We start from the raw sequence: 23,739 nt of genomic DNA, 5'->3' as shown, positions 1-23,739 counted from the left end.
ACTTACTATTTGACCACATAAACTTTTTAAACCCTATTATTGGTCAGTTGTCCCGAGGCTGACATCAAATGTACAACAATATTGATCTATTGTGAACTTATCATTTCTGAGTAGTAGAGCAATGTAATTGGCACGAAAAGATGGTATCTGGTGGTCAAAAATGTTGACACCATGGTCAAAGTTTCAGTTATAGAACGTTTTTTTAATGTACCGTGTCACGGTGGTGCATAGATCAAGCTCACCTTATGTGCGTGGGCTCCGCAATGCGTGTAACCCCTGAGTTTAGACTGTAAGGCGTAACACCGACCTAATTTACCGTTTTAAACAATACAAATTGGTCAATTTTTACTTAGCGATTGGTACTAGATTTGCTTTTGTTTATGCTTTGGCCATGATGTGGGCATTATTAATTATAAGAAGGGAAAGTGTCTCTAATCAATAGCATTTAGGTAGAGGTTTACCTCCTGTAAGTCCCAGCACTGGGTACGGTATACATCCCTGCATAGGTCAGAGTCGCAGCTGCCACTGGGCTTGCTCGGGCTGTGTTTAGTCTGCTGTCTATACAGGCTGAGGAGTAAACTACCGAACTGGCAAAGGCGAGCTAATCAGGTGCTAAGTCAGCTAAGTTGCAGGCAAGCAGCCGTGTACCCTACTCCTGGGGGTAGCCTCATAATGGTTATAAAGCAAATGGTAGCCCAGTCAGAAAGGCCAGCAACAGTTAAATGAGGCAGCAGCTCGTTGTTTGGATTGTTTTTTAATTAGCTAAGTCTAGCTAATGCGGAAGGCACCCCCCAGAGTGATCAATGGTTAGCGTAACGTAGGGGGCACAACAGTCTGTTCATTTTAAAGGCAGGTCTTTTCGACTTAAGGATGTCTAAACGTCTCAGAAACACGGAGCTCTGTGCCGATTGCAGTGTCCCAGGTAAGCTAATTCTCGCTTTCCCTGAAACGTTGGGCTGAGTCTTTATTTTTCAACAAGCGTTTGGTGAGGGGGTCCGTAATCCAAAGCTTTGCACCAAACTGGGTTTTGCCTAAATCTGATTATTGGTGCTACTGGGACATGCTGCTTTCCTTTCGGCAGTACATTTGAATGCAAGATGAACTGTTATTTTGACAAGCAAGTTGTTGCTGACGGGTCCCGGGGATGGAGATGCAATTAGACCTGAAGCAGCTGCCTTATCAACAGTTAACATCCGGTGATACTTGCTTTAAATAACCAAGGCAGCACTCGTGAGGTGTCCTGTGAAGGTTTTCCACAGGTAACGGGTAAAACGAATCCTGCATTTGCTATAATGAACATGAAAAGCCTATTGGCTTCATGTGACGGAAAATGTTCTTTTTGAAGAAGTACCTGGAATTAAAGAAATGATTTTATTTGGTTTCCACAGTAAGTCAGTTGAACTGTGAAAGCTCAAGTTGCATTGTGTGTGAGGTGCCTTCAGAAGCCCCATTTATACAGAAGTGATGTAGTGTTTTTCAGCAGGCACAGGAAGGAAGCAAAACAGGATGCTGAGTGAATTGACCACATACTTTCAATGCAAAGGAGTTTTTGTCCTCTTTTGTGACAATTCAATCTGTTAAATATAAGATAAATGTTAAAAGAGTGCAATGTTGTCTTTAGATATGTTTTTTTAAACTTACATGCTCAATTGCCAGGGACACCATCAAACCTTTAGAAGTATGTCAAATATTCAGTAATGGTACCTTGTCCCTCATCATGTCATTCAGGCTAGTTACAGTCCTGGGTCTTCACAGCAGCTGGCCTGGGTTGCCCTCTCATACAACTGTTGCCAGTTGTTGGGTGTGAATATTTTTAGAGTTTCAAGATGTGGTATTAAATTTAGAAGCACTTGTTGAGGAAAGGGTAAAACAGGCCTGTCAGCACCATAGGTCTCAGTGAAAAGTTAAGTTAGAGAATAAGACTCTGGAAACGAAGGGACCAGGTGCACGAATTTGATCAGCAACTCCTGCAGCTGTTCCTCCTCTAACTCAGCTGCTGCTAAAACACTTAGAGTCCTCGCTGTCTGCCCTGTCACAGAGCCAGCAGCCTCTCAATCTGCTTTACAGTTTATTGGCTTCGTGAGAGCCACATGAATTTACACTATTACTGTTCATGAGTTGTTTTTGCTGTCAGAAGAGTCTCTGAGAGATGACTGAGCTCTTTGACATTTGTCTCGGATGAAGTGTGTGAAATAGGTCAAGGTTAAATAAACACGTTTATTTTAGTCAGTGTATACTGTATCAGTTAAGTGTACCATGTATCAGTGTTTCAAATGAGTTTCTTCTATATGAATGTAACTCTTCATAGTATTTGTTGGGAAATTTTAACATATTTTATGAAAAGAGGAAGCAGCTCTATTTCTAAACAATAAGGTGGAGGTGCTTCAGGCTTCAGCTGCTAGTCATCGCTTCCTGTTATACATTGAATTGCTTTAAATCCAGTCTCTAAAAGACCCCAGTACGTATTAAAGCTTCCCCTGTTACTGCCCATGGGCTTTCCCCACTCTACACTCATCTGGTGGCATTGTTTTTGTCTGCATGGGATTTGAAATTTATGATCCTGAAGGCATTTCTTGAGAAATGAAAGTGTACCAATGTTGGAAACTTTTTTTTTTAACTGTCAGGAATGTGCTTTTCATTGAGTTATCTCAGTGAATCAGAAACTAGCAGTTCTGCACTGCCTGTAAAAATAACTTTCAAAAAGACTGCTAGGAAATGTATGGATAGAAAATTTACACCAGACATCATAACTAGTAAAAAAAAAAAAAAAGTCATACCTTACCTTAAGTGAGCTGCCCACATAATTGCAGCTTCACTCGTAATTGCTTTCTGTATTGAGAAAAAGGTTTGATCCCGCAAGGCTTTGCACATAATCTTCACATTCGTTCTAAAGAAAAATGGCTTTTTTTGGCAAAAGGTGTGTTTGATATTGTTGTTTACTTTACTTTGACATACTTGTAATCTACCAAAGAGGGGCCCTGCAGAATTAAACTTCAGCCTCAGAAATACTTCTTATTTATAATCCTCTTTAATCATCAGCTAGTATCTTAGCTGTAAACTGACTCTGAGTGAGCTTTACAGGATGATGCTAACATTATTCTGTGCTTTATTTTTGTCTGATTATTTAACAGAAAGACCAAAACCAACAATGCTAATCTGTCTCTTGGGACCTTAAGAAAAATCTGTGATTGGGGAGGATGTTGTTCAATCCTACTATTACAGTATAAAGACTGATAAATAGAGAAGAAATAAGGAACACATAAAAGCTTTAGGTCTCAGTTTTAAAAGTAACTGCTGTTCTGCATATTCTTCATATTCCTCCCAATTCCTGTGCCTAAAAGCATTTTTATTTTTTAGCACTTAACAGGCACCTTTAAATCTAAAGAGGTAAAGCAGGTAGCTACCTTGAAAGCACTTTTGCAATGTGTTGATTAAGAGTGTGTCTAATGTAGTATTGATGGAAAAGCTGTTAATTGATGATGGAATGATGTGGCTGTGTAGCACAAAAATAAGTTGCTTTAGAAGAGGAGAGGATCATGGGAAAAAGGAAAGTAGGATGGAGCGTTGTAACAACAGTTGGATCCCTCAGCGATTCCTCTAACTACATCTGTAATCAGTTGTGAATCGTCCTTTGCATCATTGTGAGCGCCATGATATTAACTTTGTCGTTTGCCTCTCAGAGCCTCGCTGGGCTTCGGTGAACCGAGGAGTGTTGATTTGTGATGAGTGCTGCAGTGTTCATCGCAGTCTTGGCAGACACAGCTCCCAAGTCCGTCACCTAACACACACACCATGGCCTCCTACACAGCTACAGGTAATCAACCTTACCAAGAACACTGGAAAGATACATTTATTCCTAATCTTTTCTTATCAGCTAAAAATTCAAATCTCTGTCACGATTCAATCACTTTTCCCCTTCAGTCCCACATTCAGTATTCCTGCAGTTTTAATTCAGCTTCTGTCCTCATCAAGAAAAATCTGATGTCTGCAGTTTCTCATCAGATCCCACCGAGCCGTATTGATTTTGACTAAATATAGAAAATGTTGGTTCAGGGAGAGGACTGTTAACAGCCAGTCAGCATTATACAATGTGAATCAATGTGACACATTTTGAAGTTTTTTTTTGTCATTTGACCGTAGATGGTTCAGACATTGTACAGCAATGGTGCAAACTCCATATGGGAGCACTCCCTTCTGGACCCTGCGTCTGTGATGAGTGGGAAACGCAAGGCCAACCCTCAGGACAAACTGCAGTGAGTCATTACTGTGTGACAATAATGACAAAGTCCTTTCTTCTCACTGGGTTTATACTTTGGTAAACACAAAACTTGGTTGTTGATCTCCCACTCATTCATATCCTTCTGTGTTTCTGTTTGAACCTGCATGAATTATGTTTGTCCAAAAGCCCAAACAAATCAGAGTTTATCAGAGCCAAATATCAGATGCTGGCCTTCGTTCATCGCATGCCCTGCAGAGAGGATGACAGCTCGACAGCTAAGGATTTAAGCAAGGTGAGGAGAAAACTAAATAAAATCCTTGTGAAGTTCTTTACGTTGAAGCATCTTCAGCACAAAGTGACATGTTTTTCTGTTTGTTTTTTTTTCTTGTTTCCAGCAACTTCACTCAAGCGTGCGCACCGGGAATCTCGAAACGTGTTTGAGGTTGCTTTCTCTGGGAGCACAAGCAAATTTTTTTCACCCTGTAAGATCCAGTCTCTCAAGAAAAACACAAGAGTTGCCAACTTCATTTTTGCCCATTTGATATCGAAGCTATCTGTCCTTCTGCAGGAAAAAGGAAACACTCCGTTGCATGTAGCAGCAAAGGCAGGACAAGTATCTCAGGCTGAACTTTTAACTGTTTATGGGGCAGATCCTGGAGCCCCTGACAGCAACGGCAAAACTCCCATTGACTATGCAAGGTTAGAAATCTTCAGTAGTCAAAAAACAAAATGTAATTGGTGATTCTCTGTTTCTGGTACTGAAAAAAGATGTTTTGATGTTGTGTTCAGGGAAGCTGGCCACCTTGACCTGGCGGACAGACTGGTGGAGGTTCAGTATGAACTAACTGATCGACTCGCGTTCTACCTATGTGGGAGGAAACCAGGTACACAGAGAGGAAGAGAGATCTGCATTTGAAAAGGCAGAGAGTTTAGGAGGAATGTGACTGTGTGATTAGAGTTTGATCATCTCTCCAAACAGATAAAACTTAATCATGCATGTCATTTAATCTGCTGTGTGAATATTGATTACGCACTATACCCACATCATGTGGAACAGAGCGTTGTAGGCAGTCATCCCAAAAAATGTTGTCTCTTCCAGATCATAAAAACGGGCAGCACTTCATTGTTCCACAGATGGCTGACAGGTGAGAAAGCATGAACTATAACTCAGCGTAAAGTAATTTGTGTCTCGTGAAAGAGTTCAACCGAAATCCAGCAGACAAAGTGAGCAGGGTAAGACAGCTGTTTACGGGTGTAATTCTGCTCTGAGGCCTGTTCAAACATGCTGTTAACTGCCTGCAGTGTCTATTATCTGTGAGAGGGCACTGACTCTCTGAAGCAGCTGACAGGAACAAAAAATCTCTGTGTTTAAGCTCAAATATTGTTTCAAACAAACAGGGTCAGTCAGGGTCAGTCATTTTAAATCAATCATCAAATTAAATCATCCATTTGATTTCTTTTATTGCTCTCTTTGAATGGATAAGGAACGTGTAAGTATCTCTCAGACTGAAGTTTCCATTACATCCACCGACTGATTCACCAGCAGGGTGTTAATGAAAGTTATTTTTCTGTTTTTTAGCAGCTTAGATTTATCAGAGCTGGCCAAAGCAGCAAAGAAGAAACTGCAGTCTGTGAGTATTTTTACAGAGTTGTGTTGTTGAGCTTTATTTCCCCCTGTACTCTGACTAAGTTTAATTTTCTCATGTATGCAGCTGAGTAATCATTTGTTTGAGGAGCTTGCCATGGATGTGTATGATGAAGTGGACAGGCGAGAGACCGATGCAGGTAAAATCATTCATATTAAGCACACAGGCACATTGAAACGTTCACATGAGCTGCAGATATACTCACACTTCTAACTGGAAAAACATCTTTTTTTCCCTGCAGTGTGGCTGGCTACACAGAATCACAGCACCCTGGTGACAGAGACGACCGTGGTGCCTTTTCTTCCAGTGAATCCAGAATATTCATCAACAAGAAACCAGGTGAGTCAGCTCTGCACATCTCCCATAATGAAAATGCTTTTTTGCTCTGCATGTATGAAGTTTTATTAAATGATGTGACTCTGCTTTTTCTTTTTAGGGCCGACAAAAACTTGCTCGATTTAATGCTCATGAGTTTGCCACACTTGTGATTGATATATTAAGTGATGCTAAGCGCAGACAACAAGGGAACTTAGTATCCAGCCCTAAAGGTTTGTATCTTCTTTCATGTAACCAAAGTTCTGACTGACACTGAAGTGTGGCACAAATATTCAATGCTAGTTTGTGCCTGTTCATTCCAGACAATGTTGAATTTATCCTGAAGAGCGTGGCTGTGCGGCATTGCAGTGACAGTCAGGACAATGACCAGCCAGACTATGATAGTGTGGCGTCTGATGAGGACACAGATCAAGAGCTCCCCTCCAGTAAAGGAGACAGGACAAAGGTATCACCAACTCATTTTCAGAAATAAAACGCACTGACAGGCCCAGCCTCTACAAGTGCCTTTACTTTACCCTGTACCTTTGACAGAGCCTGGACTCTGACCTCTCAGACAGCCCCATAACCATGCACGAGTACTTGGAGGTGAAAAATGCGCTTACAGCCTCTGAAGCAAAGATCCAGCACCTCATGAAAGCCAACAACAACCTGAGCGACGAGCTGCGGCTGATGCAGAAAAAGGTATCCTCCGCATCCCATCAAAATGATCACTAACCCCGGGGGGGGCCAGACCGAGGGGGGGCCACAGTGGTCAGCAGAGCTCTTCTCCTGCCCAGTGCAGTCGCTCTCTGGAGTGGAGGCCGAGCTATCTGAACAAGAATGCTTTGTAGAGCGATAGTGCTGCTGTGACACCCTGCTGGTCCGCCCTCTGTTTAGGCCAGCATGTTTTCATTTTGAAACTGGAGATTTTCTTTTCTTTTTTCTTGATCTTTTGTTTGTTTCTCCAGCTAACGACCAAACTAGTATTGTTAAGTCTCTTTTTGTAATGAATTAAGACTTGCGCCTAATGTAACTAACATGCATGTTTGAAACAAAAAAGCATGACGTAATTAACAATGAATTTTTTTAACGTTAATAGGGAGTAGAGACTAACGGAAATTGTATGTGTCCTTTGCTTCATCACATATATTGTGTATGTTTCATAAGATGTTTTTGATGATTTCTTTGAACATGTTTTTTTTTTGTTTGAAATCTTTTTCAAGAGGTCAAAGTTAGAAAGTGAAATGCTATAACTCTGTTACACCAAACTGCTGATTTTATTGGCTCTGCAAAAATGTTTGCAACAAGCTTCATCTTAGCGCGAAAAGAGAAGTCTGATCACAGATGTTTCCAGCATGTTACAGCTTTTTGATCATTTTTGGTGTTTAAAGGTTACTTTTTTATTATCAGTTCTGGTTAACTTGACCATCCCCCCAGCACTGTAGAATACTGCACTGTTTTTTATTGATGTGTTTTAGTGTTGTGCTACTGAATAGTTACACAGGTTCTCAAAAAATATGCATTTTGCTCATCATGACCTAAAACAGTGACAGTTTCACTGCAAAGAAACGTTTCCCTCAATTTACAAATGTTTTTTCAATTTAAATGACAGCTTTAACCCCTAATACTGGAAGTTAGTCACTGGACAGAACTTCCCCTGTTTTTTACCGTTAACTTTGGATCAAATGCAACTTGTATTATTAATCGAGGCCAGTTTTCCTGCACCCAAACTTTTGCATCTGCAACAAAATCTTTGTGATTTTGTTCAATCACAGATGCCTCTTGACCTCTTATAGTTTTTCAGACATTCCATCTGTACTCTCAAACTTTCACTAAAACTGCACCTGTGTTGCTTACCTATGCAAGAAACTTTTGCTTTCTTATCACTTGCTTTGCATTTTTAGGACTTCAGACCCAAAGGAAACATTTATCTTCTTATGGCTTTGGCCACATTGATTGATATCTTGTAGGAAATTGGCATCATTTGCATACAAGATACCATAAAATTGGTTCTCAGGGTTCTGTTTTGATTAAGTCCAACTAGTGGCTTAACTTTGATTGATTACAGAAACTAAATAGATAAAGGAAAATTCTGCAATCTTAAAGCATGGTTCTTCTCAGAGATGTGTGATAACCTTGGCAGAAAGAAACAAAAGCATGCTGGCTGTAGCAGACTCTAAGCATAATGTAGCTGTAATCAGAACAGGGATCATATCTTGCTTTGCTGAGAGCTCCTCTTAGTGTGTTGCTGCCCGTCTCTTCCAGCTGCAATCTCTGCAAAGTGAGAACACCTCTCTCAGGCGGCAGGTCACTACCAATATCTATCAGGTCCCCAGCACTTCAGACTACCCCGACCCCTCCAGTCCCTCAGCCCTGAAACGCCGGCAGTCTGCGCGGGCCAGTCGGCCCATGTCTATGTATGAGACCGGCTCAGGCCTGAAGCCCTTTCTCCCTAAGGGGGAAACCCCCCACCCTGAGGAGGCCCTTCCCACCCTGCAACCCTTCCCATCTCATGTAAGTAAGACCCGTTCCCTGCTCTTCTCTGCCATTTCCTCTCCTCTGCCCTCTTTTCCACAACTTTCCTCTCATGTTCTTCACCCTGTTTGCAAACCCTGTCCTCTTTAGTGTCTCTCCTTCCTCATTTGTCACTGGGTGGTTTTCTTTGATATCAAAGAAAAAGTCATCAAAAAGAGCATTTGGACACGGCCAGTCACATCCCATCTTGTCCAAATTCATGTTCACAACTACGTGTATCTGCTGTTATTAGAGTGCTGCTTGACTGTACATGCAGGATGCTGTGATTTTTAAAAATTGAAGGTTTGTATTATGTTTTATGTTGATGAAGCATTAAAACTACCATACAAGTTCTCCGTGTTTTTTTAATGCATGGCACTTTTTGTTAACTCACTTTTTCTTCTCATCTGTTTGAGTCTTCCTGTTTGTCCGAAATCACATTTTTGTGAGTTAAATTTTAGTGTATGGTTCACAGTTTTGGGTACTTCATGGATTAAGTGGAAGTTGTATTTTTTTCTTTTTTTTTAAAAGATAAGCTAGATTATTTTGTGGATAGATCATTAAAAAAGCTGTGATCGTCATTGCACAGCTTGAGTTTTTTTCCCTCCCAACTTAGTATTTGTGACGGACCCTGGCCCAGAAAGGGTTTTGGGACTATAGCCTTCTCATCACATTTGTTACAGATATTTCTATTTTAATTTGAACCATCTGTGTCCTTTAAATGTGCATTGAACCCTGTCTTCAGACGGAAAAGGGCGCTTTTGTGACCACATCTTCATCCCTCCCCTCATTTCCATCCACCCTCTCCTGGCCGCGGGACGAAAGTGCGCCAAAGGTTAAGTACATCCTCACGCGGTCCACATCTCGTGGGATACAGCGTATCCCTTGCCTTCCTCTGTCCTCCATATGCTGCTCCATATCTGCCCTGCTGCATGAGCCACCCCTCCACCAGCTGCCCCCACCATCAGATACCTGCCTTCATTGTGCAGCCAAACTACTGGAATTGTTTGGTTTTGTAAAGACAAAATCTCTGCCTGACTGCTGAGCACTTAGAAGAAAGTTGAGCTTGAGATAGAACCCCTGCTTCTCCTAACACTTTCTTCCTTTGCTACAGAAACCTGCAGCTGACCATGTTGAGAGAGTCTGATTGACCAAAATGTTCACAAGAAGTGTTAGATTTTAGAAATCCTTGTTTTGAGAAAAAACAATTGGAGCACCTAGTGAGTTGGATTGTTAATTTTGTACAAGTGTTTTTTCTTCTGGAATGGTTAATATCATCACGTTTTTCTGTTTACACACATTTAAAGCAGATAAGTTGTTAAATTCAGTCATGTAAGAGCCAGGCGTACATATGTGTTGTTGGTACTGCAGGAAAGAATTTGTTGTGGTCTAATTTAAAGAGAATGAAAATGTATGAGTGGGCTTGAGTGTAAGTTGTTGTTGCATCATCCTGTCAATGTAGCGCTGTGAGTAAATCTATAGAAAGACAAAAAAAATCTTAAATCCTCCTTAGTGAGGTCTATCAGTATAGGTATTGGTTTAGTTAAGTGTGATTTGGTTTGATTGATTGGCTCTTCTTACACTTCTCTTCTTATCCTGATCCTGAAGCTGAGACTCTCAGAGGTCTACCCTTTAGTTTGGAGGACGAGTGAAGCTTGCATGTCACAGCTCTGATGTAATGTTTTTGCCATGTGTTGCTTATTATCGGTGTTGGCTTTTGTTTAACTGTTTAGTTATTTGTCATGAGTGAAACAGTCCCTACTGCAGGGGTTTTCATACATCCATAAACATTTGATGATCACATGAGTGATCCAAGAAGATGAGGTCAATTTCATGAGCAGAAAGTTACTTTCAGTGGTCATGACCTACTTATTTGAATAAACATTATTAACTCTGTATCATCTCTCTTACTAACCCCAGAATGAATGCTTCAAATTAATGATGTGCTTAACAGCTTCACAGGCTCGTTTCAGTCCAGGTCGTCTGCACTGCTTTCTGTTGTTAATATTCCTGTTTGTCACTCAGCAAACAGGAACAGCTACGTTACAGATGAATGCTTTGGAAGCATTGAAATCATAATATTCCCACAGCCTTTTCTTTTTCATATAGACTGTGATTTCTTTTTCAAGACGCATCATCAATATTATCATCCTCTCTCTTCTTTCCAGGCTTCTAAGTTAGAGAAGCAAAGCAGCATGCCTGAAAGTGACTATGACAACACATTCAATGACTCTGAGATGGATGAATCAGGGTAAGAGATGTAAACTAGGAACACGGTTGAAGTGAAAGGATGTGCTGTGTTTTCTTTAGACTAATAACATTGGGGGTTTTGGCAGCAGAGATGATGTGTTCTGAACTTCCCTCTGCAGTTTGAGCAGGAGAGTAAGGCTGAGGAGCAGCGGCTGGATGGGTGAGGGCAGCTCCATCCCTGAGCTGGCAGATGCGGAGATGGAAGCAGACCCCACACTTCCCAGCACAGAGGACGTCATCCGCAAAACTGAGCAGATCACCAAAAACATTCAAGAGCTTCTGCGAGCTGCTCAGGAGAACAAACATGACAGGTCAGAGTCTGAAGAGAAGAAGAATATGTCTGTATCAGTTTACTGTCTGTTTTTTTTTATCTCATTTCCTTTCTTGCATTTTCAGCCCCAAGTTCCTCTTACATTCATCATTGTTCAGTTCTGTTTAGCTACGTTTATCTTCTGCCATTTCCTCTTTTTCTTTATCATCTTTACTCTTCCCCCTCTTTTCACTTCCACTCTTCTCCCCTGTCGTGATGTGTGTTTAATGTCCCTCCCCCATGCGAGCAGACCATGTGAGCGGGAAGGTGTGCGCAGGCTCAGGCACAGCCTGGGATGTTTCAGCACTCTGGTGCCATGGGCCGAGAAAGCCCCCCCTCCCCTCCAGCCTCTCAGCCTCCGGTCCCCTGATCCCTCCTCCTGGTACTCTGGCCTCTGTCCCTGCCTCCCAGGCACAGTTTCATTTTTCTCCCTCACGCAGTTCCAACCTCACCCTCTCTGTCCTGTCTTACCTGCTAACATACTGCCTCTCTTTCTGTGATATAACATTTTAACATGTTTGAAAAATTACAGTTTTATCTCCTGAAACACTGACTTTAAGTTCACTTCAGTGGGTTAAAGATGACTCACAGGTTGCACCCTGCAGTGGCTTGTATTTTATGTAAAGGGTAGGCAGAGTATTTAATTGAAAAAAAGTGTACAGATTTCTCTTGTGTGGCTTTTATTTTGAAATACAAAAAAGGTTTGAAACAAAAATTTCTGTTAAATAGCATGTTAACCTGAAGCTAAAGATGACATTGCACGTTGTGCTCAGAATACTAAATTGCCATATGACATGCATGTGAGAGCTTCTGATTGACTGATAAAGAGATGTGCTATTAATTTAGTTATATATTCAAAACATGTTGAACTGATCCTCTCCCCTCTTCTCCTCACAGCTTCATACCCTGCTCAGAAAGAATACATGTGGCTGTAACAGAAATGGCAGCTCTCTTTCCTAAGGTAAGGAATGTCTTAGCACAAATGTGTTAATTTTTACACTTTCCATGGATATTAAAGTCTTTAACCTCCCTCTGCAGAAGCCGCGCTCAGAGACAGTGAGAGGGTCTTTGCGCTTGTTGACCTCTAGTGCGTACCGGCTTCAGAGTGAGTGCAGGAAGGCGTTTCCCTCAGAGGGCTGCCCGGGACCGGACATGCAGCTGGTCACCCAGCAGGTCATTCAGTGTGCTTATGACATTGCCAAGGCAGCCAAGCAGCTTGTGACCATCACCACAAAGGAGAATACAAACTAACACTACTTACAGGCTGCAAAGCAGTCAGCATCTCAGTTTTGTTTATATATGAATATATTTTAATGATTCTGTTGTTTTTTGTAATTGTGATATATGCATGCATGTTTTTTTTTTAATTTATGAATGATTATTGACTATATCAAAGCCAACTCTGGACAAAATATGAGTGCTAAGGGAGGTCAGCAACTTTACTAAGTGATGCCTGTCTTATGTAATAGCACAATTTCTCTTGAGGTTATACACACAAATCATGTTGAGCCTAAATACAGCAGCTAGTCAGCCTGGGTACAGTAATATAATACCTTTCAGAATGCTCTCAAACAGTTCAAGTAATGTCAGTCCGTTGTCAGTTTGTGATGTAGATAGCTATAACTGAGTGGGAGCGTTAAGCACAGTACAGCAGCTCCACTTGATGATATTGGTTACTGAATTAGTCCAAAGCCAGACATGGATGCTGAAAAGCCATAATGAAGCCATGAATCCACGGTCACTGAAGGCTTTTGCTTACACTCATAGCTTAAAGAGCTTCCTGTCATTAATTGCACTGTGCAAGAATGATCATACTGCAAAGTGAAACTCCAAAAACAAGCTGACCATTTTGCCAACTTCCAATCGGATGTTGGGAACTTAAGTCACGCACATGTTGATGTAGCTCTGTAATGCTAATGTTTCTGCATCTAAGAAGCTATTTATATGTTTGTCCTCCGTCCAAGTGTAATCTAGTCTGCAGCACACTTGTTACAGCTATTAATGTTTGCACATTTGTTAAGTCAGTGAATGCAACACTTGTTCAGGGGGGCAAAGTGATCCTCTTCACCAGTGCCAAGATGTTGTTTTAATTTCAGATGGTCAGTGTTTGTAACAGGCTTCACACTGGGTTGTACTCTGCAGTCTTGTGCTTCATTGCATTGCTGGTGATGTTATTCAGAGCTAATAGCCATGCTTGTACGTGCATTCATGTGTTTTGTGCTGTTCTGTTCGCTGCTAGTTCTGTATTATTGTGCAACATATGGGATAGAACAGTCGACATCTCCTGAATATTTGTGCCACTCAACAGTCATCCTCAGCAAGTGTTTCAGAGTTCATCATCTTTTTGAAATCTGATCAAGGTAATGTCCCTCTGTGTGCTCAAGTGGAGTGCAGAGATGTATGTGATGCAGCTATTAGGTTGCACTTCCAAAAATAATTATTTTCTAAATAAACTTAATTTATAACTATTTGTTTGTGCTGTTGTCTCAGAATTTTCTTGGTTTACATTTTTCATTAATACAGAACACTGAAGTTGTTTTATTGGTTTTATTGAAAATATTATAAATTCAAAATAGAAAATATACAGCTCAAAAGTGCAAAAACCAGTAAAGAACTAGTATTTAATGGTTTACAAAAAGATGGCAAAACAGAGGGCCCCCTACTTAACACTAATTATCCAGTCCTTAGAAATTTTGCATTCACAATTTGAAATCAGTTTATAACAGTGCTACCATTTGAAGAAAGAATCATTTAACCATACTTGCCTTAAAAACATCACTTCATACAAATCCAGTGAGAAATGAGGGACAAGACACACCAAATGTACTAAAAATTCGACAACCTGAAGAGAGGAGTACTACTTTGACAGTAGGGTGGTATATCTTTCAAAGAAATTCTTTTTTTTCATTTGGTAAAAGTGAATCTGTCCTTTAAAGATTATGAAATACATGTAAAAAAATACATCTAGCCACTTCGTTTTGATTGTGTTTCTCCAAGTTGATCATGTCCAAGCTGATCGGGGTCTGCTACGAATCTATAAGAAAAATAATTATCATGAAAGAGCTTTTTGATGCATTGCAGAAGTCATAAATGATAATCAGCTTCCTGCAGACTTGACTTCCACTTCTTACCTTCTCCTGGTACCCTCTATTAGCCATCCTCTGAATCTCTTCTCTCAGCTCCTCCTCCTGGATTCGGAGAGCCTCCCTTTCCTCCTCCTCTTCCTGCTCTATCCTGCGTTTCTCCGCCAACTGCTCTTGGTGCTTCTGCTCCACCTATAGTAAGCACAAACAACTACAGCTTTAAGGCTTCAATGACTCAAGAGTGACCTCCAGTTATGGCATCATTGTTAGGGACCAAGAAGAGGTTTCTTGAAGGTATTTGTTATTGATTAAGCACAATGAAAAAAATCAATTTGACATGCGCTAACCTGAGCATTTATCTCTTTCCTGCGCTCAGTCCTGCGCCCCTCTTCTTGTTCCATCTCCAGTTGTCTGATCTCTCTCTCCTGTTCCAGCTCCTGAATCAGATCCTCCCGTCGCCTTAGTGACTCCTCCTGAGCCTCGCGGTTCTTCTGCACCTTCAGCTGCAGCTGTTGCTGTCTCTCTACCAGCACCTTTCCAAGAAAAAAAGAGCTGTTACTGTAAAGTCTTTTGAATTACACTCTTAAAAAGCTCAGCTTGCTTTGACAGCAATTCACCTCTCGCATGAGCCGTTCTCTGGCTTTCCTCTCCTTCTCCCACTGTGCTTCTCTTTTATCCCACACCCGTTGGGCTTCTTCTCTGAAATGGTTTGAGATACGTTGGTTTGTATTTGAGCAGAGGCCTTTTCCAACAGAGACAGAGCTAAATGAGTATGTTTGCTCACCTCTGGAGGATGTCAAACTCAGCCTCCCTCTTCTGCTCCAGTTGAAGCTGCTCTTCAATTACACGTTTCATCCAGGCAGCATCTGCAACAGCCCTTTCCCTTCTTGCTGCCTTCATTTTTTGGTCCTCTTCCTCTCCTTCCAGCAGAGCAGCCAGGATCTGCCTGTCCCTCTCCTGGTGGACACAGAGGAATGTAAGTGAGGCATTAAAGCAGGCCAACTGATTTATATGTTGATAAAAATAAAAGCTATCTAAATAGGATTATGTTTACAAACCAGTTCCTCTTGCACTTGCTGAGCTCTCCGCTTCAGCTGAGCACGGTATTGACGGATCAAGAAATGCCTGATGAAACACAATCCAGTGAATGCAGTGCCACCTTGTTTATGATAGCTTCTCGGCCACAAGAGTTTCCCTTACCCCATCTCAGACTTTTTCCGCCTCTCCTCCACCTTCATCCTCTCCTCCTCTATCCTCTCCAGCTCCCACTTCTTGGCCTGCAGAGCCTCTTGTTCTTTCTTAAGGCGTGTAGCCTGAGAGAAAAAAAAAATCAAACTCATCTGCCATATCATTATTAAGAGCAGAACTGCTCAGACCAAATACTAATTACCTCCTCTTCCCTCAGCTTCAGCTCCTCCATCTGTTTTTGAAGGTCTTCCGCTCTCTTCTGCTCCTCTTTTTTCCTGTTTTCTTCACTTAACTTCATCCTCTCCAGAGCATCTTTTCGAGCCCTCTCGTATTCATTTTCATAGCGTCGCTTCTCTTCTTGCTCTGCCGTTTCTCGCTGTTTATTCAGAGATATAGGTTGAGGGTTGAAACATGTTGGAATGGTTGATGAGAATAGATTCCAGACTTCATACTGATGAGTAAAATTTTATTTTAAAAGTACATTGTTACATAAATAAGTAGTCAAGGGACCAGATCAGGAAAAAATCTGTGGGTTATGTGTGTCACTGCTGTCTTGATCAAGGTGGTACTTTCGAGTGTGAGGCAGTATCTCTTCATTTCAAATTAAACGGCATACTAATGCATAACAGGTGTGAAAAGTGATTTAAAGATGAAAACACTGATGCTTTCTAGGCGGTAAAAACCCTTCAACTAAAAGTCAACTGTTTGCTTTGATAGCTGAGTTTCTTACCTCTTTCCTCTCAGATATCTGCCCCTGCCATTGGCTGACAACATGATCTTTATGTAACGCCGACTCGACCTGTGAGCAGATTAAAGGAGCAGGTACAGACAATGACTAGACAGATACTGATGAACTTGAGCCTCGGCTAAAGAGATGCCAGAACATTTCAATCTCTCAGGGTAACCGAAAGCCACGGAATATCCACATCACAAGCCCTATTAGTTTCAAGATCAAGTGGATGACTTGACAAAAAAGTGTCTATCGTCTCTTCTGAAGAAGCACAACATTGCCACAAGAATCCTGAGAACATTCATCACTTCATCGACAGTCAGACTTGGTGATAAGAGGTTTGGCAACATATCAAGACTTTCCCATGAATAGTTAAAAATCAGACACCTCTCTCAGCTCTGGGTTGTTTTTCTTCCAGTGTTCCCGAAGGAGCTCTTGTGCAAGCTGGGGTTGTAAAAGATAAGAAGAATTCAAGTTATAAACTAAGAGTAAAGCAAAGAAACCATGACACAGTGCTGAAAATGGCATATTAATTCTATAAGTCAACCTTTTTTTTTCTTTCCTCTCTCGCGGTTTGGAGCGCTTCTGCTTTTTGCACAAACTGTCTCGCTAGTGTTGTCCTGTCAGGAACCACTTGTCTGAGCTCAGCCTCCAGCTGGTCCTGCTCTTCTTTAAGCATGGCCCTGAGCCGATTCCTGCGCTGCTCCAGGATGGCCCTCTTTTCCTCCTGCAGTCTCTGATTGTGATATGCTGACATACTGGAAAAAAAGAGAGGTTGTAGAAAGAAAAATATTTTTCTGACAGAGAATGTCAACACTACAATTCTTATCGTTTCCAATATATTTAAAATTGTTGGTGAATTATTGTGTGAAGAAGTCATGGAAGTTATGTCTGATAAGTTACCTCTGTTGGTAGGACTGTCGGGAGCTCCACACAGCCTGTTTTTGGCTGCGGACATTCTGCTCTCTGAAGTACTGAGCGTGCAGCTCCCACTGCTGCCGCCACCGAGCCTCCTGTTCCCGCTGCCGGGCCAGCTGTCCCGCTAGCACCCGGGACCGACTGGGCACATGAGCTGAGAGGGTAGGTAGAGCCATTGACCTGAAGGAGAAGTAATGGGCAGCATATGTACTCATTACCTCAACCTGATATTTCATCACCTTCCATGTTAAAATGACGATAGCCAACAAAAGACAAGTAGTTGTAAGGCGAGCATCCGGTCCAGTCATTCACACAAAATATCGAAAGAATCGTTTATCCTAATGCCAATTTTAAATGTGTTTTGGACTTTTAACGTCCAATTACAAGGAAAGAAATTAAAAGGAAGCATGAAAAGTCCAAATACATACAACGCTATTGTTCACGTCACTCTTTCAATCTGCCACACTTACTTAAGTAATTACGAACTGCTAGCGCTAGAAAGAAAAACTTTCTTACTATCTATTGCAGGTAGAGTGGGCTATTCTCTGTTAATATCCATTAAGTCTTCCACATCAACACAGAAAAATCTTCGTCTTTCCGTTCCACAGCCCTCCTTAGTTACAAAGAACACTTCCTAGTTACTCCCACGCTACGGGGCGCGGTAAGGGTCATAACCGACGAACTAACGCGACGACCGCGAATTTGCAATAGCAGTATTCGACGAATTTACTGTTGACTTTATTAAACTTAATTATTCAAAGTTGGGGAAACTGTTTAATATTTTGTCTCTCTCACCAAAAATTTCCCTAGAAATAAAAATGTGTTTCTGATTCTCATTCGCATAAGAAAGTCTTAATAAATGTATTTGTCAATTTTGTTTAAAAGGAGAGAAACCTCTAAAAGAAAAATGATCAAGAAATTATTAATAAGAAAGTGCAACACTTATTAACACGGACCATTACAGTAGATATCAATACTATTACATTGAAAAAATAAAAACAAGACCGAAGCACGCGTGTATGCGTGCACAGAGAGAGAGAGAGAGAGAGAGAGAGAGAGAGAGAGAGAGAGAGAGAGAGAGAGAGAGAGAGAGAGAGAGAGAGAATATTTAGTTATAAAAGGCCACAATGGCCAGTTACAACTGTTAATACAACTGTGAGTAGATCACAGAGAAAAACCATGTATGAAGTCGTAAAAAATAAAATAGAAAATAAAATTGTGATCGTATTAGTGAAAGTAGTGATAGCAAGTTTCCTTAACACTTCTCTTAAAACACTTCGATTAAATTGCACCTTGTTGTAAAGTCAAATAGGCTATGTAGGTTAGCCCAGAATCATATCTTGCCTTTGAGCTGTGGCCACAGCTGTGTATACGCTGATTTCTCTCTTAGTTCTATTTTTTGTAAAAACAATAAAAACCGCAACATCACTACCAAAATATGTGACACAAATATTCCAGACCTTTGAATTGCAAGCTGTAATGGTAAATGTAACATCTACAATGAACAAAATTAATGAAGTGGAATGGGAATAAGCATTCGTAGTGAGCAGGGTATCAATGTGAATATTCCACTGAACTCCATTAGTTGGCAGTAATGTAGCATGTGTGATCAAGCAGAGGAGGACCAGTGTCAGCTGATTAGTACACATCAGCTGCCGGCTTCTTGTGTTAGAGCTGGACTTTTTGTTTTAACGCAGTTTATCGGGTTTTTAGCCAACATGATGCGAAGACCAGAAAATATCAGCAACGAATGGATTGTGCGAGCCTTCCTGTGATGCTCCACCAAACATGGGTTCAGTGTAAGTGACTTTAGTTCGTGTGTGTGTGTGTGTGTGTGTGTGTGTGTGTGTGTGTGTGTGTGTGTGTGTGTGTGTGTGTGTGTGTGTGTGTGTGTGTGTGTGTGTGTGTGTGTGTGTCCTCTCAGGGTGTCAGGGTAAATCTTCGGCGGAGGGCTGACAGGCTGCCTCTATCGTTTCAGAGGTAGGAGTTTGTCCGGAGCGCAGAGATGGCCTTGCTAATGGAGCACCAGTTCAGACAGCTGCCAGCTGACAGACAGGTGGAAACCAGACCGTTTTTGGAGGCTGTGTCATACCTTCCACCCTTCTTTGGTGAGTGAACTTTCCACAGTGTGACACTCTGTGTAGGTACCTCTTACACTCCCGGAGAAGAAGTGATGTGGAAATAAATGTGAAAAAGTTACTCTCAGATCTCGGAGCTGCAAAGAAATTGAACGCGTTTACAACTGAGTTGTCAGGAATGTACTAAGCAGTAGTAGCCAGATTGAAGGCACAGACACTATTATATTAACTTTGAAATGGTCCAACATATTATGTAAAACGGACAAAACTGCGCAGAAATGAATGATTATATCTGCCAAAGGTCCATTGTCATGGACACTGCTTCCACTGTAATACCCCTCTTATGTGGGATTTGTTCACCTTTGATTAATAAACACAGGACTTCCTGCGACAGAAATCTGTCACAACACTTGACCCAAGCCCAAAGATATAATCTTGCACTTTCCAAATGATAATCTTTTTGGGATCATGTTTCTCTCCATCAAGTTTACCACAATCCCTTATCATGCATAATTTAATCTACTGGCCTGGATTTTAAGTTGTGAAAATGGACTAGTACGGTGTTGAGTTCCCCTTGCCCATTCACCAGTACCATGGTGCATCAGGGCATCTTTGTGCTGCTTCATTCTGTATTAATATGCCAAAGGCCTTCTATTGAATCTGCCATGTGAAACCCTTGAGAGGCACCAAGTCTGCTGTTGATATTAAACTCTTTCTTCCTCTTCACCATTGTTTCACCTGACCTAGAAGTTAGTCAGCCAACTTTCCAACACGCTATCAAAGCCCTGTATGGTCTCATAGGACATTCATACAGGTGTTTTAAATTAGTGCCTAATTAGACCTCTTTTTAAGGGCTGTCTGGACAGTACCCCCACAGCCCTTTTCTACCTGTTGGAGCAGGACAACTCACAAATCGGTAAATTTCCAGCATTTCTTTTTCCAACTTTAACCTAAGAAGATGTGTAGTAATTCAGAATAATTAACACCTGTGTATCTTTGAAGAGCCCCCCATAAATTATGCTGACTCATTCTAGCTCAAAGTGTGCAGTTTTTGGCTCTTGATGTTTTTGATAGAGAGAAACACATGATGACGATGTTTCCAAAACAAGATATGCCAGCATCAGTGTTGTTGTAATGCATCACATCAGCACAGCAGGGCAGACTTTCGTGAGCTGTTTCCACTGACAGCTCAGGAGCTGATAGCTTTCTGTGGTGTCAGTGGGTCAGTTGACTGCCCTGTGAGGTCTGGACTCTAGATGTCTCATTGTTTACTCTCCTGTCACTGAATACTCAGGCCCTCTGGAAGCCTAATTAAAGGCATCTATATAATGCTACAAACAGGACGTGTCTATTGACAGCAGAAGCGATAGACCTAGTACAGCGGGGACTGATCAACCTTGAAGAACTGTAGTAAAAGCAGATTGAAATTGTCTCATAACCATCTGAGTACATGTCTAGTATTCACTCCAGCGCTCTTCAGTAAGTTGTAGTGATGGTGGTCTCCTCTGATATTTCAATGCCAACACTTCTCACTTTGCCTATTATTGATGGAAAAGTGGTTGAAATTTTGATAAAGACAAAGCAGAAAATAAATCTGTTTAGTTAGTAGCTCAAAATCAAAGTAAAAAATTATTCACCCAATATCTGATTGCATTAAGCAATATATTTCTTATCTGCCTTGCTTAACACTCAACAAAATCCATATCATACATCATTTTATCAGTACAATAGATGCACATATTGAAATATGTGCAAATATCTTGTTAATCTCGTGTCATTTAATGCAGTGCCTTCTTTCTGTTGCCTGAACTTGGATATATTGTGTTTTTATTTTAAATTGGTTCAATAATAACTTCAACAATGGCTCAACAAAAACAAAGGTTGAATATCAAGGATTATCAAGATGAAAATTAAGCATCTAGATTTAATTTTAACAAGGGATTGCGTATCGAAAGTAAAGTTAGCTAGCCAAAGATGATAAATCACAGCATTGAGTGAAAAGTCATCTAAATACATCTGTGCTTCCACGTTATTAGAGGTTATTTTTCAGCACAAGAAGCTTTAAATGAATTTAATTTTCTCATATAACATCAAGAGTTGATTGACTGGCGACCAGTCCAGGGTGTACCCCGCCTCTCTCCCAATGACAGCTGGGATAGGCTCCAGCAACCCATGACCCTGAACAGGATAAGCGGTTCAGAAAATGAATGAATGAATGAATGAATGAATGAACATTAAGATTTTTTTTCACTGTCGTGTGTTGTGTGAAGGTTATACCATCCGAAAGTGTTGGTCACATGTAAATAATTCTCCTCAGACTGCCTGGGCTCTACCATTTTTGCCCCTGTAAAGGCTGACATATCAGGAAACATCATTGTAAGTATTGTTATTATTCTTTTATGTGTTTTAAGTTAAAATGTGTCAGTTTGTGCCTACAGTACCCTGCAGCTTTTTAAAACAATGAGATTCTTTTTTTAACAACAGAAAATCAAGGCGGTTTATGACACTAACCCTGCACGGTTCAAGACACTCCAGCAGATTTTGGAGGCTGAGAAGGAGATGCATGGAGCAGAATGGCCTAAAGTTGGAGCAACATTGGCACTCATGTGGCTGAAGAGGTATAAGAAATACATTTTTCAGGTTTTATAAAATGTGTGGCTGTTTTTTCTTTTAACTAAAAAATTGAACCAGACATCACTATTTTTTTCACCGTCAATCAGAGGCCTACGGTTTATTCAAGTATTCCTCCAGAGCCTGGCAGATGGTGAAAAGGATGAAAGCAACCCAAACCTCATTCGAGTCAATGCCACCAAAGCTTATGAAATCGCCCTGAAAAGGTATCATGGCTGGTTGGTGCAACAGCTCTTCAAGGTGAGTTAAGAGTCTTTCTATCTGAGAGCAGGTATTCACATACCATATAAATGTTGTGCATTCATTTCCTCTTTCAGGCAGCTCTTTTTGCAGCTCCATATAAGTCTGATTTCCTGAAGGCCCTCTCAAAGGGTCGGGAAGTTAAAGAAGAGGAGAGCCTGGAAAAAATCAGAAAATTCCTTGTCAACTTTTCTGCCACCGTGGATGCTATTTATGAAATGTACAATAAGATGAATGCTGAGCTCGACTACACAGTGTGACCTCAGGGCATTTTCTAACCTCCTCTTAACCACTAAGTTTACAACATTTCACATTCTGTGGTCTACACCCTGGTTCAGCTGCAGGCCCTGCAGGTCACTAAACAGCTCAGTGTGGGAGCGTATTCATATTACTCTGCTGCTTCGCACCAAATCTGTGTGCACTTTGATTCTTCTGCGTGCCTATCCTAACTTTCACAGTGCTGTATGACTTTGGGGCAAAAAAAGCTGCAGAATCAAATTGTGTATTTCTTCTCAAGGAACCAGATTTTTTTAGCAAAGTTTGTCAGATACTTGTGTGCATTCAGCTCAAGTACTAATGAGTGATTAATCCAGGAGTCAAATGGCTTGCTCATGCATTTTAAGCCAGAACAGATCTAAAGAAATAATAATGTGACTGATGTCAACATTTCCAATTACAGCATCACATCCCATCATCATAATGTAACCAAATTTAAATCATACACTCAACCTTTGAACTCTTTTTCCCTGCACGGAGCATTAATGCAATAGATACTAAAATGAAGACAATTTTTTTCTGAGGTATGGGCTGCCTCGATGTAAACACGGTTTTAAATCTCAGCTGTAATACGAGCTACGTTTATTTTAGATTGCACAAAATGGCAAAACAACATTTTAAATGTGATGTGGGTGAAGTAGAATAATTTTCTTGTCAGATTTCCTGTTATTCTGGCATGTTTGACTATTTATTTTACTTTAAGACTTTTTAAGCTTTTATTCCACAAGCTTGAAATATTTATGATGCACTAAACAAGACAGAACTTATACCTACAATTTGCTGAGGTGGTTTTTGAAATCTTTACAAAGTACAAGTAAATATGAACCTGATGCTGTGAGAAAAATCAAGGATTAGAAATGCTGTAGGCATAGAGTATTTGTCCATGACAGATTTTTTTCCTTTAGCTCTTTATATTTTTATACATGTCTTTGAGTGAACAACGTAGGCTTTCAAGAAAAACTGCTGTTTATATCTGGAGGTGTGGTCAGCTGCTTTTTTATTAACATATATGCAGCGGTTTACTGGTCTTGAAAGAAAATGTTCTTCTGTCCTCTCAACATTCAGATTTCAGCGGAGTGTGTAATTGCTTGAATTTTCATTTTCTGCCCGGTGTTAAGTGTTACATCCTGACTTATTGCCTTATATGATTATATTAATAAGATACGAATTTAATAGCATTGACAAATGTCTATCAACCTTGTTGGGCTTAGTGGCCTTCCTATACTGATTTGACTTATATTCTTGGAATACCATCTGATGTCTTTTGAGGTTTATGTTGTAGTGTGAATATTTTGAAGAAGAGTAAATCCTGTATAACGTATACAAACCAAAATTTGCAAT

The 23,739-nt window shown here is 40.8% G+C and overlaps 3 protein-coding genes across 5 annotated transcripts; 2 read left to right on the top strand and 1 right to left on the bottom strand.

Moving 5' to 3' along the window:
- The first annotated feature begins 512 nt into the window (after positions 1 to 512).
- Positions 513 to 13,722, top strand: git2a (G protein-coupled receptor kinase interacting ArfGAP 2a). Of its 2 annotated transcripts, XM_074670779.1 has the most exons (20): positions 513 to 922; positions 3,681 to 3,814; positions 4,141 to 4,253; positions 4,406 to 4,511; positions 4,615 to 4,701; positions 4,788 to 4,918; positions 5,009 to 5,103; positions 5,319 to 5,364; positions 5,799 to 5,850; positions 5,932 to 6,004; positions 6,107 to 6,204; positions 6,302 to 6,413; positions 6,504 to 6,646; positions 6,733 to 6,882; positions 8,446 to 8,694; positions 9,440 to 9,529; positions 10,863 to 10,945; positions 11,064 to 11,255; positions 12,152 to 12,215; positions 12,293 to 13,722. In XM_074670779.1, exons 1-20 carry the CDS (start codon positions 871 to 873, stop codon positions 12,503 to 12,505), a joined length of 2,283 nt encoding a protein of 760 aa, XP_074526880.1. In that variant the 5' UTR covers positions 513 to 870; the 3' UTR covers positions 12,506 to 13,722. The 2 variants fall into 2 exon arrangements, with proteins under 2 accessions (XP_074526880.1, XP_074526882.1); XM_074670781.1 differs by lacking the exon at positions 9,440 to 9,529 and having other exon boundaries at positions 515 to 922.
- A 116-nt stretch (positions 13,723 to 13,838) lies between these two features.
- On the bottom strand, positions 13,839 to 17,835 carry tchp (trichoplein, keratin filament binding). Its single transcript, XM_074670783.1, has 13 exons — positions 17,690 to 17,835; positions 17,159 to 17,353; positions 16,803 to 17,013; positions 16,643 to 16,699; positions 16,256 to 16,324; positions 15,728 to 15,901; positions 15,538 to 15,650; positions 15,396 to 15,462; positions 15,122 to 15,294; positions 14,955 to 15,036; positions 14,685 to 14,870; positions 14,386 to 14,529; positions 13,839 to 14,288 (listed from the first exon to the last, which is right to left on the bottom strand). The coding sequence occupies exons 2-13, from the start codon at positions 17,347 to 17,349 to the stop codon at positions 14,256 to 14,258; spliced, it is 1,500 nt and encodes a 499-aa protein (XP_074526884.1). The 5' UTR covers positions 17,350 to 17,353; positions 17,690 to 17,835; the 3' UTR covers positions 13,839 to 14,255.
- On the top strand, positions 17,260 to 23,721 carry gltpa (glycolipid transfer protein a). 2 transcript variants are annotated; one of them, XM_074670785.1, is made up of 6 exons: positions 17,260 to 17,335; positions 19,152 to 19,281; positions 21,569 to 21,627; positions 21,736 to 21,869; positions 21,972 to 22,122; positions 22,200 to 23,721. In XM_074670785.1, exons 2-6 carry the CDS (start codon positions 19,179 to 19,181, stop codon positions 22,380 to 22,382), a joined length of 630 nt encoding a protein of 209 aa, XP_074526886.1. In that variant the 5' UTR covers positions 17,260 to 17,335; positions 19,152 to 19,178; the 3' UTR covers positions 22,383 to 23,721. The 2 variants fall into 2 exon arrangements, with proteins under 2 accessions (XP_074526886.1, XP_074526885.1); XM_074670784.1 differs by lacking the exon at positions 17,260 to 17,335 and adding an exon at positions 18,740 to 18,972.
- The last annotated feature ends 18 nt before the right edge of the window (positions 23,722 to 23,739 follow it).

The sequence above is a fragment of the Halichoeres trimaculatus genome, unplaced genomic scaffold (genome assembly GCF_033239565.1).
Source record: "Halichoeres trimaculatus isolate MK-OKI-2021-1 unplaced genomic scaffold, fHalTri1.1 fHalTri1_scaffold_5, whole genome shotgun sequence".
In the NCBI taxonomy this organism is placed as follows: Eukaryota; Metazoa; Chordata; class Actinopteri; order Labriformes; family Labridae; genus Halichoeres; species Halichoeres trimaculatus.
This window is presented reverse-complemented; position numbering and strand designations above follow the sequence as displayed.

Coding starts and splice junctions, on each gene's coding strand:
- gltpa (XM_074670785.1), top strand. CDS start 19,179: ATGGCCTTGCTAATGGAGCACCAGTTCAGACAGCTGCCAGCTGACAGA. Junction 19,282..21,568: donor ATACCTTCCACCCTTCTTTG/GTGAGTGAACTT, acceptor AATTCTCCTCAG/ACTGCCTGGGCTCTACCATT. Junction 22,123..22,199: donor TGGTGCAACAGCTCTTCAAG/GTGAGTTAAGAG, acceptor TTCCTCTTTCAG/GCAGCTCTTTTTGCAGCTCC.
- tchp (XM_074670783.1), bottom strand. CDS start 17,349: ATGGCTCTACCTACCCTCTCAGCTCATGTGCCCAGTCGGTCCCGGGTG. Junction 15,463..15,537: donor CGGAAAAAGTCTGAGATGGG/GTAAGGGAAACT, acceptor GTGTTTCATCAG/GCATTTCTTGATCCGTCAAT. Junction 14,871..14,954: donor GAGAACGGCTCATGCGAGAG/GTGAATTGCTGT, acceptor TTTCTTGGAAAG/GTGCTGGTAGAGAGACAGCA.
- git2a (XM_074670779.1), top strand. CDS start 871: ATGTCTAAACGTCTCAGAAACACGGAGCTCTGTGCCGATTGCAGTGTC. Junction 5,104..5,318: donor CCTATGTGGGAGGAAACCAG/GTACACAGAGAG, acceptor TGTCTCTTCCAG/ATCATAAAAACGGGCAGCAC. Junction 5,365..5,798: donor GTTCCACAGATGGCTGACAG/GTGAGAAAGCAT, acceptor TCTGTTTTTTAG/CAGCTTAGATTTATCAGAGC.